The 15,346-nt window shown below is 35.4% G+C and overlaps 1 protein-coding gene across 6 annotated transcripts in view; it reads left to right on the top strand.

Annotated features, from left to right (window-relative positions):
• Positions 1-15,346, top strand: part of RFTN2 (raftlin family member 2) — a 98,709-nt gene that overhangs the window by 40,115 nt on the left and 43,248 nt on the right. For 5 of the 6 annotated variants that reach the window (XR_013330669.1, XM_077745769.1, XM_077745767.1 and 2 more), the window contains 3 exons: positions 8,433-8,616; positions 10,105-10,219; positions 14,557-14,836. Coding sequence is in view for 5 of the 6 variants with exons in the window: in XM_077745769.1 (XP_077601895.1) it covers positions 8,433-8,616; positions 10,105-10,219; positions 14,557-14,836 (579 nt within the window). In the remaining variant the exon portion in view is untranslated. Of the gene's footprint in view, positions 1-7,233; positions 7,343-8,432; positions 8,617-10,104; positions 10,220-14,556; positions 14,837-15,346 lie in introns of those variants that run through there. The other variant, XM_077745772.1, reaches the window with a different exon arrangement.

The raw sequence follows: 15,346 nt of genomic DNA, 5'->3' as shown, positions 1-15,346 counted from the left end.
TTGTTTTGGATCTAGTAAATGGCATAACCTTGACTTGAACCCAAGCGATTTGCTTCCAAAGCCTACCACATTATCTCTCTTTGCAGAGGAGAGGAGTTTATTTAACAAAGCAGCACATACTTCATGCTAGATACTTTCTAGGAACAAATATTAACTTATTTCATCCTCCTGACAATCCTATAGGTAGATCCTCTTATTATTCTCACTTTGCAGATAAGGAAATTGAGGAACATGGGTACAAAGTACCTAGTAAGTGGCAGACCTGGAATTTGCACCCTGGTTCTAGAGTCTGTTTTCTAATCTGATGCTCCATGAGCACCCTGGAGCTCTGTTAATTGAATATGTCAATGCTACACCTAATTTTTCATTTGTTGATCTTCTAATAAAATTTTAAGCACTTGCCATAATTATTATGTCTATAATGAGTGCTATTTAACAAAAGACACAGACCTCCAGATAGAAGAATATGCACACTTGAGATAGTTGAATAATTATTGTAAGGTACTGAGCCCAAAATAAACAGGTTAAATTTATGTTAAAATATATTTATACAATTTTTCTCCCTCTCTTTTTCTAGATTTCTCAGTTTGTGATTTCTCCCAAAACTACTGTGTGTTTTAAGCATTAACATTTCTTTTACTTTGAGACTCAAGACAATAACCTTACTTTAGTGAATGTAAGAGGCTGTGGAGTTGACCTGGAAACCTGGATGTATTCCATTCACATCACCAGAGAATGAGGTGTTCCTTAGAAATACATTCTCCACCTAAACAGGAACCCCCTTAGGCACCAATGTTACTCTGTTATAGCTATCTTCTTGGTGATTGTTTTTAGTATGTTACATAACCCTGCCTTTGAAAACCATGTCTGAAACAAGAAAATGGAGGGAAAAAGTTCATTATAATAACCAATTTGGGACAATGAAGTATAGAAAGCCTGTTAAGTGATGCCAGACTGTACATAAAGTTTTTATAGTTCTTTTATCTAGTTTTGTAATTCATTTTATTCCCTCTGATGTCTTCTGTCTCCCTTGCTACTATTGTTATGTTCTTGCTCCTTCCTAGTTGGTCTCCAAGCCTCTACCAAATCACTTGGCATTGGATATGAAATGCTTTCAAGTTGTACATACAGGCACAGAATTAAATAACATTGAGCCTCAGAAAGAAAGTTGTGCTCTTTTCAATTCTTTTTAAGCCTTCCAATCAGTTTGGAGTTAATATATCTTTAACACATCTCTAATGGCTAATTTTCCTTTTCAACAAAGAGAGTAGAGCTGTGGCTCAGAATCTTTGGTAGATAACAGTATCTACCTAGAATATATAAGTGTTTTTGCTGTATTTATTTATATGACAACTTTCTGCTTATAGTAAGTAATTCTGCTTTTATGGCCCTATAAGAAATATAAAATCCTTTTGAAATAAGTTTGAAATTTATTTTTGAGAGAAAGTGCAAGCAAAGGAGAGGCAGAGAGAGAAGGGGACAGAGGATCCAAAGCAGGCTCTGCATGGACAGCAGTGAGCCTGATGTGGGGCTCAAACTTGCAAACTACAAGATCATGACCTGAGCTGAAGTTGGATGCTCAACCGACGGAGCCACCTAGGTGCCCCTGAAATAAGTTTAAGATTAAAATGAAAATTTAAAGAGGGACTTGAAGGCTATGGAAGTACAGATGATACTCAGATATGACAAAAACTGAAAGTGTGCTCAATGACTTAAGTTTGGGATATACTACCCCAAGTCCAATACACACATGGTAGTGAGGGGAGCTGAGGGGAGCTCCATGCTTCTCATGAAAAAGTGGACGGTCTTCGTGAGAACTTTTTTGGTAAGCTGAGGGTTTATTTGAGTACTAGATTTTTGAGGTTGCTGGAAGTCTGCTTTCCAGTTGGGTGGAGCAAAAATCTTTTATCTCTAATTTTTTTGCCATATTTCTTTACTATACATATATTTAAAGAACTGTGCGTTTCAGAGTCCTATTATTCTTCCCTGCCACCTGCAGTTTGGGTGAATACTCCTCTCTGTACCCGTCACCTGCACTGTTCAGTCAATGTCAAACTTGCCAGCTCCTTTGTGTGATAGCCCTTGATATATATCCAGAAGGTATCCTATTCCTCACTTATTTAGCACATAGTCAAAGAACACCTGTAATGGTCTTCAGACCCCTTGCTATCGTGAACACTTTTTTTTTTTTTTTAACATACTCCAGCTTCAAACTGTCTGTCTGTAATTTGGCCCTTAAATTGAACATAATCCAATTCTTAATCCAACAAATATTAACTGAGTATTGATGTGGTAGGCACTGTTCTAGGTATAAAGAAATAGATTAACAAAATGTGAATATCCACACCTTCATGAAGCTTTCATTTTGGTATGGGAGGCAGATATTAAATAAGATAATTAGGTGAATACACTAGTATATTCTGATTATTATTTAGATGGTGATAAGTATGAAAGGAAAGGAAAATAAACAGGAAGTATACTATGGTGGTCTGCTCAGCACGGAATCCAATGAGCCACCTTCCTATGGAAACAATTTTTTTTCAGATGACTATGATCACATTAGGTTAACTGCTAATTTATAATTAATTTGTCTTCAGCTAAAGTCTCTAGGCTTACCTCCTTCCCCCACCCAATGAAGATGTATTAAATCAGATTTCTCCCATTCTGTGTTTTGAACTATGAAAAGAACTAAGAATTTATCTCTGTTCAAATTTGGGTGGGGGGAACATATATACTACCAAACCAAGAGTTCTTCAAATCTTCATTCTCTATTCATTCTCTAAAATTTTTATTTTTTAATTTATTTTATTTTTTATTTGAGAAAGAGTGAGTGAGCAAGTGGGGGAGAAGGGCAGAAGGAGAGAGAGAAAGAATCTCAAGCAGGCTCTACACTCAGCTCATAGCCCAATGAGGGTTTAATCCCATGACCTGAGCCAAAATCAAGAGTCAGACACTCAAATGAGCCACCCAGGCACCGCAAATCCTCATTCTCTTAGCCAATGTATTTGCAACCACTTCTTTCTATATAAATTATCATTCTTCATTGACTCCAAAACATTGTTGATTGTAAAACACATCACTACTTTATGCACTGCTAAGAGAGAAAAAAATGCACAAATTAAACTATGACTTACTACTTTCTCACTTTAGTAATTTAATTTTTACCAATGGTAAAAGCTCTTTGAGACATGTTTAAACATCAATTATTCCTCTCTTTCTCTCCTACATACATAAAAAAGGAAAGCCAAGTGCAATCAAGATATTCCTTAAACTTCTTTATACTCAGGCCCCAATTTTCCTAAATCATTTTAGATTCAGAGTCCTTGTGCTCCCTTTTTGCCACATAATTTTTTCCTCTGGGGTGTCAGGAGTATTGGAAATGCCACATTCCTTAAAAGAGTATGGGGCTTTTCTCTGAAGTACCTGACACCCATTCTGAGACTAGGGCTTTCTTGATATTGCCAGAGGGTACAATGGCAAGTTTTCAGGCAACAATCAGGAAGCCAGAACTCAGTAGTTCAAGTGATCCTTGAATGGTTTTTTGACTGAAACCTCAAGCACTCTCTCTAGTCATGCCATATGGAAAAACAACTAACTTCACACAGCTTGTGATACTATAATTACACCTGGCAAACAGTAGTGGTTAAAATGCCAGCAGAGATTTCCAAGCCAACGCATAGCCCTTAATCTTGTATTGAATTGTATAATTTACAAAGACACACTTTCATAAAATGAAATGCTCATCTCCACTCACACATTATTTTAAGTTATCAACTACAATCTACATACTTTTGTGTTTCACTTTTGTCAGGTAAATAGTATTTTTTCAATAAACTTTAAAATTTCTTATACATTCATGATTTTTATGTATTCATTTTATAATTTACCTTCTAAGATAATCATGTAATCATGTAGTTTTTTTATTTTTCAGGCATTTTGAGAAAGAAGGCATAGCATATCTTTTTAAATCAATAATCTAGTGCCATTGTAGTTTTCAAAAAAATATCTTTAAATATAAGGCCTAAGCTATAAAACTTCTGGACAAAAACATAGGGGAGAACTTTCATGACACTGGATTCAGCAAAGGCTTTTTGGATATAACAAGAAAAGCAAAGGCAACAAAAGCAAATATAGGTAATATGACTACATGAAACCTAAAAACTTCTGTATATCAAAGGACACAATCAACAGAGTGAAAAGTCAGCCAATGAAATGGGAGTAAATATTATATCCAGAATATATAAAGAACTCCTATTGAGAACAAAAATAACCCAATTTAAAAATGGGCAAAGGACTTGAATAGGCATTTCTCCAAAAATGATACACAAATGGCCAATGAGCATATGATGTTCAACATCACTACTCATTAGGAAAATACAAATCAAAACCACAATGAAATATCATACCCATTAGGATGGCTACTATTTAAAAAAAAAAAAAAGGGAAGAGAAAACAAGTGTTGGCAAGGATATAGAGAAACTGGAAAACTTGTACACTATTGATGGGAATGTTATATAGTGCATCCACTATAGAAAACAGTATGGCCATTCCTCAAATACTTAAAAATAGAATTACCAGGGGCACCTGAGTGGCTCAGTCCATTAACTGCCTGGCTCTTGATTTTGGCTCAGGTCATAATCTCATAGTTTGTACTATCAAGACCTATGTCAGGCTCTGTGCTGACAGTGTAGAGCCTGCTTGGAGTTCTCTCTCTCCCCCTCTATCTGCCCCTCCCCACTCACATGCACTCTCTCTCTCAAAATAAATAAACATTTTTAAAAAATAAGGGCATCTGGGTGGCTCAGTCAGTTAAGCGTCCGACTTTGCCTCAGGTCATGATCTTGTGGACCATGAGTTCAAGCCCTGCATCAAGCTCTGTGCTGACAGCTCAGAGCCTGGATCCTGCTTCAGATTCTGTGTTTCCTTCTCTCTCTGCCCCTCCCCGCTCATGCTCGCTCTCTCAGTCTCTCAAAAATAAATAAATGTTAAAATTGTTTTAATTTTTAAAAAATAGATTTTTTATACCTTATAATTCAGCAATCACACTTGTGGGCATACATCCAAAAGCAATGAAAGCAGTATCTCATGCAGATATTAGTATGTCCACATTCATAGCAGTACTATTCACAATAGCCAAGAAGTGGAATCAACTCAAATATCCATTGATGGATGAATAGATAAACAAAATATGGTATATACATACAATGGAATCTTATTCAGCCTTAAAAAGAAAAGAAATCCTGTCACATGCTACAACATAGAGAATATTAAGTAAAATAAGCCAGTCACAAAATGACAAATAGAGTTGATCCAAGAACAATAGGGTTTGAACTGCACAGGTTCACTTACACGCAGATTTTTTTTCAATAAATACAGTACAGTGCTGTAAATGTATTTCTCTTCCGTATAATTTTCTTCACAACATTTTCTTTTCCCTAGCTTACTATATTATAAGAATACAGTATATAATACATATGACATACAATATATGCATTAATTGATTGTTTATGTTATTGGTAAGGCTTCCAGTCAACAAGAGGCTATTAGTTAATTAAGTTTTTAGGGAGTCAAAAGTTATATGCAGATTTTTGACCATGGGAGCTGGTACCTCGATCCCCACTTTGCTCCAAGATCAACCATAATATATGACTCTACTTGTGTGAAGCATCTAAAGTAGTCAAACTCTTCCCAATCCTCAGTTTTTGATTTCTGGGGTTTCTTTCCAAGCAATGGCATCAGAGTAGACTTAGGAGAGACAACATAGGACCAAACAGTGACTCCAACCAAGTCAGCAAGGGAAGCAAACCTGGAAGGATCCAGAAGTTCTCCAAGCCTACAACTCATTCTTTGTATGTAATAAAGTCCTCTCCCAAGTTTCTCTGCAGTTTTCACTCCAAGGTGGAGCGAATTACAACCAGTGTAGTTCCACTTCTCATTACTTTTTACCTCATTTTCTTTGTTGTTTTCTCGTTGCAATACGATTAATTTAAGAGACCTAAAATGGGGCCTGAAGCTAGAGCATTCTGAAGTGAACATGACCTTTAACTCTACCAGGGTGGTTTCTCACTAGGTTCTTAACCACCTTCACTTTTATAATCAAAAGAGCAGAAGTTTTGCAACACTGCTGGTGTGTTCTTTCCCTGTTGTGTCTCTCTCCAACAAGTCCTAGATAACCTGTACATTTGTTCCTGAATTTATTAGCTAACTTTATTTCTATTTGCTAACCTTGATGACTTTCCCTCCTTTATGCAATAATTTTACGTAATAGTTCCTTTAATGAGCAGTATTTCCAACTTAACATAATAATAACCTAAGAAAAATGCTAGGCATAGAAAGAAAAATAAGGTAGGTTCTTGGCCGTTAAGGAATTCTCAGTCTAACAGTAGAGACAAACATATAGACAAGCAACTATAATAAAGTCTGAAAGGGAACTAGTAGAATGCACACACAGAGGAAGAAGAGGTTAACCGGGATCAGGGAGCAGGAAAGGAGATGAAGGCCTGGCGGCATGAAATAGCATGTGAGGTTCTGGAGCTATAGGAGTACAGGCATGCCAAAGCAAGACCTACAAGAAAACAGATGACAAGAATGAAGGCTGAATAAGTAGAAAGAGGCCAGACCATGAAGTTTCTTCAGTATCATGCTAAGTAAGGCATTTCCACTTCCTACAATAAGCAATAAGATCCATTGAAAAGGCCTCATTTTGAAAAACTTGTGTGGAATTAGTATATAATTCTAAAAATGGGTTTAGATTATGCTATCTTTCCTTAGCCTTAACAGTTGATTGTGTTTTATAGTTTTTCAGTTTCTTTCTTTGGAAATCAGGGTTGATAGTTAAAATACCTAAAAAGTAAAACCAAATGAATGACGGAGCTATTGCCACACAACCATGCAGCACAGGGCCTTTGGACAATGAAACCTAGCTGTTTCTTCAAAGTCCAGGATCATTCTCTTTGGTCTTTTTTCCTATACATAATGATGAAGAAAATACATTGTAAATAGATTAGTGAAAATCCAAGGGTATGAGAATTTGAGGAAGTGGATTTGTCTTAATTTATATAACTTTTCTATTGAGGGTTTTGTTTTCTTTTGAGACATTGGCATGAATACTCAGTGTTGGTGGATTTCTGTTCTATCATGTGGGTATTAATGTAAGAGGAGGTGGGGATTTCCTCTGACCCTTCTTCCTTGTCTGTTTCTTAACCTCTTTCCTGTGTTCAGGCAATTAGCAGCAGTTATTTGAGAGACACCATGGACCAGACTGACAGAAGGCCAACAGCCAGCACGGCTCACTGGAATTAAGTTCATATGTTTTGTTACTCAAGAGATAATCAAATTGCAGGTCTATTTCTAGATATTAATTCTTGACTGCTTTCCAGAAAATGAGAAATATTGTTCCAGAAAATAAAGTTGTTTTTTAAATTAACTCTGCTTGAACATTAAGAACACTTTCCCAAATAACACACCCTTTTCCTTTTACTAAAAACTGTACACATTGTACTACTCTGTAGTTTCTACAGATTTGCCCTGCTTCAAAGGGCTAGTTCAATTACATATCAATATTGCATTTAAAGTTTCTCTACATTCAGAAATTTAATTTATTAAAAAGAACTGTGCCTGGGTGGCTCAGTCATTTGGGCAGCCTACTTTGGCTCAGATCATGATCTCATGGTTTGTGGGTTCGAGCCATGTGTCAGGCTCTGTGCTGACAACTCAGAGGCTGGAACCTGCTTCAGATTCTCCCTCCCCCTCTGTCTGCCCTTCCACCCACTCGTGTACTGCCTCTCTCAAATAAATAAACATTAAAAAAAAAAAAAAGGTAAAACTTTACCTATTTAAAAAAAAAAGAACATCTGGATACCTTTACTTCTTCAGTTCCTATAAGTGCCATAAGAAATCATGTTTAGATTCCCAAAGAAACTTAAAACATGATGCTTTTGAAGTGTAACTGGAAATAAGAAAGCACTTGACAATTTTTGCTTAACAAGTATCATTATACCCACTTTTAATTTTTAGATTTGTATGAATTTTATTTTTAAGAAATGATGCATCTCATCTTGTTCAGAATTGTAAAGTCAATTGGCTCTCCAACTTAATATTGTTTCTCATATGTATGTCTTCAGTATCTATTAATGGAATACAGTCACTCAAATGAAATTCTAAAAAATAAAGCTGCCTTAATGAGAAAATAAATAGAAGGCATTTCTACTTTAAGACGTATTGGTAATATTACGTATTTACCGGCTTATAAAGTTACTTTTTCTTCTTTCTGAAATTAATGCAGAAAACATACAATACATTTTAGTGTAACTTTGAGATTAAATCATATGGATATGCTTCCCAATCATTAGTTATTGTCATGCATAAATAGAAATAACATATAATTCAATTTTATAAATGTGCAAATTTCTCGTTGCATTTGATATTTCAAGCCTCACCGAACCCAGAAGTCATCAAGATAAATTCAATTCCGGATATAGTAACAAAAGTGGAAGACTACTATCTTAAAGGATATATTGTTGGGGCTATTCATCCTGTTATACAACCTGTGGGGCATCGAAAACACCTACCTGCAAGTTACCTGTACAGGGCAGTGCTATTGCGCTTGAAGTTAAGGTAAGCCTAGTGCTCAAAGAAACAGACTAAGATGCTGTTGAGACGTTTTCTTTAGTTAAAAGAAAAGAAAGTTTGAACGTAATGATGGGGAATAAAGGATAATTAGGGGGGTTGGTTGAGAGCACATTTTCTAGTGGTTAAACCTGAATTCAGAGAAGGAAACTTACACCTCCCTCCTTTTTAAAACTCTTCATTGATTTTAGTCCCTTGCAGACAAATGAGTCCTAGGTGAGGATGTCAGTGAACACAGGAAAAGGAAAACAGACTCCAGAAGCACCTAGAAGCTTCAGCAGATGAAGGAGTAGATGTCAGTGACAAGTTCTCTCACTGGGCTAAAAGAGATGACTGGACCAATGAAGTCCACTTTCACTGAGTGTTCTTTTTTAACTGTCCTATATTATTTTAATAATAGTGGCAACAGAAACTATCTCTACCTTTTAAGCCTTTTGCTGCAGAAAGGCCTACATGCCATTCCCAGTTCTCACAAATTGGATAGATTCCTTTTCAGCTTTATCCAAAAAAAAAAGGGGGGGGGGGAGGATGTAAAGACCATTCATTTTGGTTTCTTTTTTCACGTTTTTTAATAGCTGCTTTCCCAAATAATACTGCAAACAGTTCTGCCAGCCCAGCTTATAAGTTTGATAGTTTTCAAAATAGAGTTGCCCTTTCCAATGAGGAGTGAAAATAATCAAATCAATGTCTTTGATTAACACACTTAATTTTTTACACAGCTATTTAATTATATCAAACCATCCAAAAGACCAGTGTAAAAACTGTTTTTCTCTTTTTAGTGATGGACTAATAATCCATGGTTTAACGAGGAAAGGGCTAAGCAAAGAAAGGTGCTTTTAAGGGACAGTGTCTGCTACTTATAAGTACAAGCCTACTTATACATGTCTGAGAGAGTTTGTACAGGCCTCAGCTTTCACCGTTATATGAAACTTCATCAGATACTCCAAGCATTATTAAATAAACATGCCATTTTATCACACAGTAGCAATATTTCTAATTATAAAACTTATACATCATATATAAATTATTTTTTCTTTTTTAACATTATTTCAAATGGACTTAGCAGTGCTCTGACAAGGCTAAGAATAAGCAAGGGGTAAAGATCAGAAAAGAAAAAAGGCAGAAGACAGGACAATATTTATTTGCATTTAAATAGGAACTTTACTAGAGTTTTTGTACAATTATGAGGTATAACAGTGATCTAAAATCATGTCTTAAAATTTTTATTAAAACAACTGATGAATTTATTTCTTCCATATCAAATAAAAAACTATATTCATAGAGGTTTAAATTAAGAAAGTTCAACCTGTTTTTCTGGTATTTTTACCTAAGAAGACCACCATTATTAGGCTTGAAATAACAACAACAAAAAGATTCCCTTGACCGTATTTGTGAGTTGCTTACTCAGTTTTACATCAACATATTAGCCGAAAATGATCAATTGACTTCCAACCATGAGTATATTCTCTGTTACAGCCTGAAGAAATCGGCAGTACCCAGTGGACAAAGACGCCCAAGGCTTGTGATTGAGGAATGTCCTCTAACTTATGAGACACAAACAAATGACATAGCAAAAGAACTGATAGAAAAGGTACTAAATGTATACATTTTTCATGTGATATTGAGAAATATTTAGTATTTCTTCATCAATTTCCTTTCTTATTTTAAAAAGAACAGGGAAATGGTAAGTGACTTATTCCACCAGAAGTTAAAACATATTGAAGCACACATACTAAATTATACAGTTAGAAACAGAAATATAGGCCAATGGAATAGAATGAAAATGCCAGCAATAAATTTACATACATATAAGAAGTTTGGTAACAAACCTAATGAAATAAAGTGGGGGAACAACCATCATTTAATAAGTGCTGCTGGGAAAATGGATAATTTGTTCTGTATAAAATAGACTCCACACATTTCAAACGAGATAAAGAGGTAATTTTTTTTACCTATAAAAAATCCAGAGGAAAACTAAAGAGTAGACATACTGAATTATGAATAAGTTGGGGAGTTTGAGTATATAACTTATATGTTAGGAAAATTAAACTTAAAAGAAAAGAATCAGAGTGTGTGTAGGGAGTGGATTCCCTGACAAATGTGTCCTAGGGGGGTTCATTTAAAAAATATATAAAATGAATACAAATGCATGACAGTAATGTCCAGTCTTGAATGGACAGAATCCACAGACAGCAAAATACAAAAGGAATCATAAACCACAGACCTTTGGGAAAAGGTTCAACCTAACTAATAATTTTTAAAGTAAAACTGAGATTTAAGACCTCACCAATATTAAGTGAGAAATTAAAATTGAAGGTATTAAATCCAGTGTTGGAAGAGCTTTAAGAAAACATTCATATATCACAACTGGCATCATAATAAATTAGTACATTGTAGTAAATTAGTTGTTTCTGAATATTAATCTGGTCAAAAAAATCATAAATCTCATTTTATTTTTTTAGAATCTATTCCAAGAAATTAATTGAAAAGAGAAGAAGCCATTTTTATAGGTAGTTGAATCAACAATGAATAAGGGGCCAGATTCTCAATGATTGGAAAATTGAGGAGGTAGCAATCCTACATCCATACAATGTAATATTTTGTGGGGATTAAATGTAACATCTATATTGACTGTTGAGATAGAAAAGTCTACACAGGGTGCCTGGGTGGCTCAGTCGTTTAGGCATCTGACTTTGGCTCAGGTCATGATCTCACAGTTAGTAGGTTTAAGCCCTGCATCAGGCTCTGTGTTGATAGCTCAGAGCCTGGATCCTGCTTCAGATTCTGTGTCTTCCTCTCTCTCTGCCCCTCCCCTGCTCATGCTCTGTCTCTCTCTATCTCAAAAATAAATAAACATTAAAAATATTTTTTAAAAAAGGAAAAGCCTATACAATATAACTTAATAGAAACTTAAATTAAAAAGTTGAACTCTTTATGCATATTAAGACCAAGAAAAATTGTACATTTATAAGTGTTCTCAATTGATGGGTTTTTAAGTGAAAGTTTTTTCTTAGTTGCATTGATATTTTTGTAAGGTTTTAGGTTTTATTTAAATGAATACAGCCAAAACTCTAAGGCATTTCCCTTTAAGTAAGAAACTGAGATTTGTTCACTGTTTCTAGTGTTGTTCCCAAGGTTTAAGTGGTGGTGTATGTCAGATTATCTGTAGTTTGTATATAGCCAGTTAGAGCTGCTAATGATATTTCCCTTTTAGATATAAAGTCACCATTCAGTAAGATTTTCAGGAATAGCCTATGAGACTAGATTCTTATAAACAAGCTACACATACTGTTTACTATGACTATTCTGGGAGATTTCAATTTGTTTTTCTGGGAATAAATCCATTCCAGAAAATTTCTTTTGAAATAAAAATGTAACTAATTTAGTCTTAATAGATCAGCATCAGAGCCCTTGTTTTGCATTTGACTTCCTGGACACAGTTAAAGATCTATTTAAACAGGAAAGTACTGTTATTTCAGCAATCAGAGTAATGGAATTATTTCATGAAGAGAAAGCTTCAGGAAACATCGCACACGAACTATTTGAACATTGCCCCATGTATGAACAAGAGCAATAGATGAATGCCAAATGTTATTTTGGAACAGCTGTCTTACATAAAGAGTTTATTGTTGAATAGCTAGGTTTTAAGTCATTTTAACTTTATATCAATATTTGCTTTATTTTTAAAATTAGATTTTCTCAGGATGTCTAAGTAAAAATAACATTTTAAAAATATCAATCTTCCAACTTAAAAAAATGGAAAAAACCATTAACACTCTATTTGTTACCAAATTTTTCCAGCTAAAACTTTCTAGTAATAGAAAAAGCCTTCTGCACTTTTTCACCCAAATCAACTAAAAAGACCTAGAGAAAGAACTGACAATAAATTTACTCATTTCCACCTGCAGAAATGCCAAGCCCCCTTGCCACTCCCTCTTCTCTCCCAGGACACCTGATATAAAGGACAATCTGTGGCTATTTTTAAGGCTTCATGCATTGTTACAATCTCAACATGTCCATTTATAGGAGTAAATGATACTGCATTAGCATCATCCTCTGTCCTAGCTCCACACAAGCACACCTCTGGATTTTCCTCATTGGCTGGATCTGAGTGACCATTGTCCCCTTTGAGTGGGCATTGCTCTCTGGTTTTGCCCCAGTTCTTCCTGGCCCTTTTCATTTGTTTCATTTCTGACTATAGATGCTTACATTTGCAACCTCCATCATAAGTCTTTTTTCCCCTCCCAGGGTAGCATTCAAAATATTTAATTTAGGGGCACCTGGGTGGCTCAGTCAGTTAAGCATCTGACTCTGGGTTTTGGCTCAGGTCATGATGTCACAGTTTGTGAGTTTGAGCCCCACATAGGGCTCCATGCTGACAGTGTGGAGCCTACTTGGGATTCTATCTCTCCTTCTCTCTCTGCCCATTCTTTCTCTGCCTGTTCTCTCTCTCTCTCTCTCTCTTTCTCTCTCTCTCTCTCTCTCTCAAAAGTAAATAAATAAACTTAAAAAAAAAAACACGGAATGTAAATGTTTAAAACAGTGGCCAAATAAAAGATGTTGCTATTACTTTGTTTTTACTTATTTAACCAGTACTTATAGAGCACCACAGGTACAAAACAATGCAGTACAAAAATGATTAAGACACAGTCCTTGCCCTCAAAAGAATTGCTAGCTTAACAGAGGAGAAAGACATGGACACAAAAGGAACAAAGAAATGAAGCAAGAACAGAGAAAGGGAAAAGTGCTGAGCATGAAAATAAGCAGTCTTAACATCTCAAATTATTTCACTGGCATTTTGTCATGTGCTTCTGAATCCTATTCTTTAACTTATACGATTGAATCTGATCATGTGCATTTGGCCCAATAGGAGACAATAGCATCAAGATATAAGCAGATGGAAAAGCTTCCTAAGAGTGAATTGGGCCTATGCATTATATGCACACATTTGTCAAGAATTAGACATCTAACATTTTCCTTTACCCACATCAAGCAACAATTCTGTATGTTTTTGCTTTTAATGTTTTGTTGTTGTTGTTGTTAATTAAGATGTATTTGGGGGCACCTGAGTGGCTCAGTTGGTTGAGTGCTGGACTTTAGCTCAGGTCATGATCTTGCTGTTGGTGAGTTCGAGCCCTGTGTTGGGCTCTGTGCTGACAGCTCAGAGCCTGGAGCCTGCTTCTGATTCTGTGTCTCCCTCTCTCTCAACCCCTCCCCCACTCGTGCTCTGTCTCTCTCCCAAACATAAATAAAACATTAAAAAAAAGAAAAGAAGAAGAAGAAAAAGATGTATTTGGTAATGTTATTTTTGAGGATTTCTTGGAATAGCTTTTAATTTTGCCTCAGTGGGAGAGACCATTGCTAACAGGCCTCCAAAAATCATGTTATAGAATTATTAGTTTTTCTCAAATAACAACCTTTTGAAGAAAAATATGATTCCTGTTTTCATAATTTTTTTATTTTTATTTTTTTATTTTATTTGAGAGAAAGAAAAAGAGTACATGAGAGCAGGGAAGAGGGGCAGAGGGAGAGAGAAAGAGAGAGAGAGAGAGAGAGAGAGAGAGAGAGAGAATCTCAAGCAGACTCCATGCTCAGTGCAAAGCCAACACAAGGCTCTATCTTACAACCATGGGATCATGACCTGAGCTGAAATCAGGAGTCCAACGCTCAACCAACAGAGTCTCCTGGGTATCCACCTCTTTTCATAATTTCTAAAGTGTATCAGTTCTGTTTGAAGAAGTCACAATAATAATGTGACATAGACTTAGGAGTACTGCTTTGTTATAGGTTATTAATTCGTTAATGAATGGGTCTTTAGTTAGTGGTCAGTTTACTTCTTCTTATGGATTTCTTTAATAAGCCTATAGGCTAATTGATAAAGTGATCAATGTAAATGAATTTTACATTTTGTTCTACAATCTCTTTTAGATTAATATAGCTGCTAAGAGAGGAATGAAATTTGTTGGATTCATATCACAGCCTTATCCACCACTTAAACTCTGCAACGGAACCAACTATGATGAAGATCTAGAGTCAACGCTGCCTGTGAGACACCCTTCAGATGAAAACTGTAAAAGCTGGAATGAAGGAACACTAAGTGGGCAATCATCTGAGAGTGGAATTGAGGAAGAACTTCATCATGAAAGTGGACAGTGTCAAATGGACCGAGATGGCAGCCCCAGTTACTCTAAATCAAGAAAGGGAGAAGGTAATAGACAAGATGAGTAGAAATAGTATATTAGTTTCAATTTAGTAAAAGTAAGTTTTTGAGGTTTTTTCAAAATGTGAGACAAAGTAAATTTCTAAAGATTATAAATACTGAATAAACTAATATATTTTCATCTTGATTTTTTTTTAATTATTACAGCCAGAAATAAGATAGGGCAGTTTTTCAAACTGTTGTCCCTGGAATGGTCATACAATGCCATCCACATAATGAAACTTGGTTTTAAAAATTGGTTTCCATTTAGTCATTCTCCAACTCCCCTATAAAATGGAGGCTATGCGTGTATTCAGAAAGTGATTCTATAAATATAGAAAGCTGTTCTGATTTATGTTTGTTTTTGCAAACAGTGCATGAGAATTTTAGTTTTGGCCTTTCCCATTTCATGGATGGTTTTTGCCTTTGAAGTTAATTGGCTTTCTTTGATCATCAATTAGAATATGAAAATGCACACCATGATGAAACAATTAATAGGACAATAGTGCCTGCATCCTA

Source organism: Crocuta crocuta, unplaced genomic scaffold, assembly GCF_008692635.1.
Source record: "Crocuta crocuta isolate KB4526 unplaced genomic scaffold, BGI_CrCroc_1.0 scaffold564, whole genome shotgun sequence".
NCBI lineage: Eukaryota > Metazoa > Chordata > Mammalia > Carnivora > Hyaenidae > Crocuta > Crocuta crocuta.
Note: the sequence above shows the minus strand (reverse complement) of the source record. Positions and strands in the feature narration are given on the sequence as shown.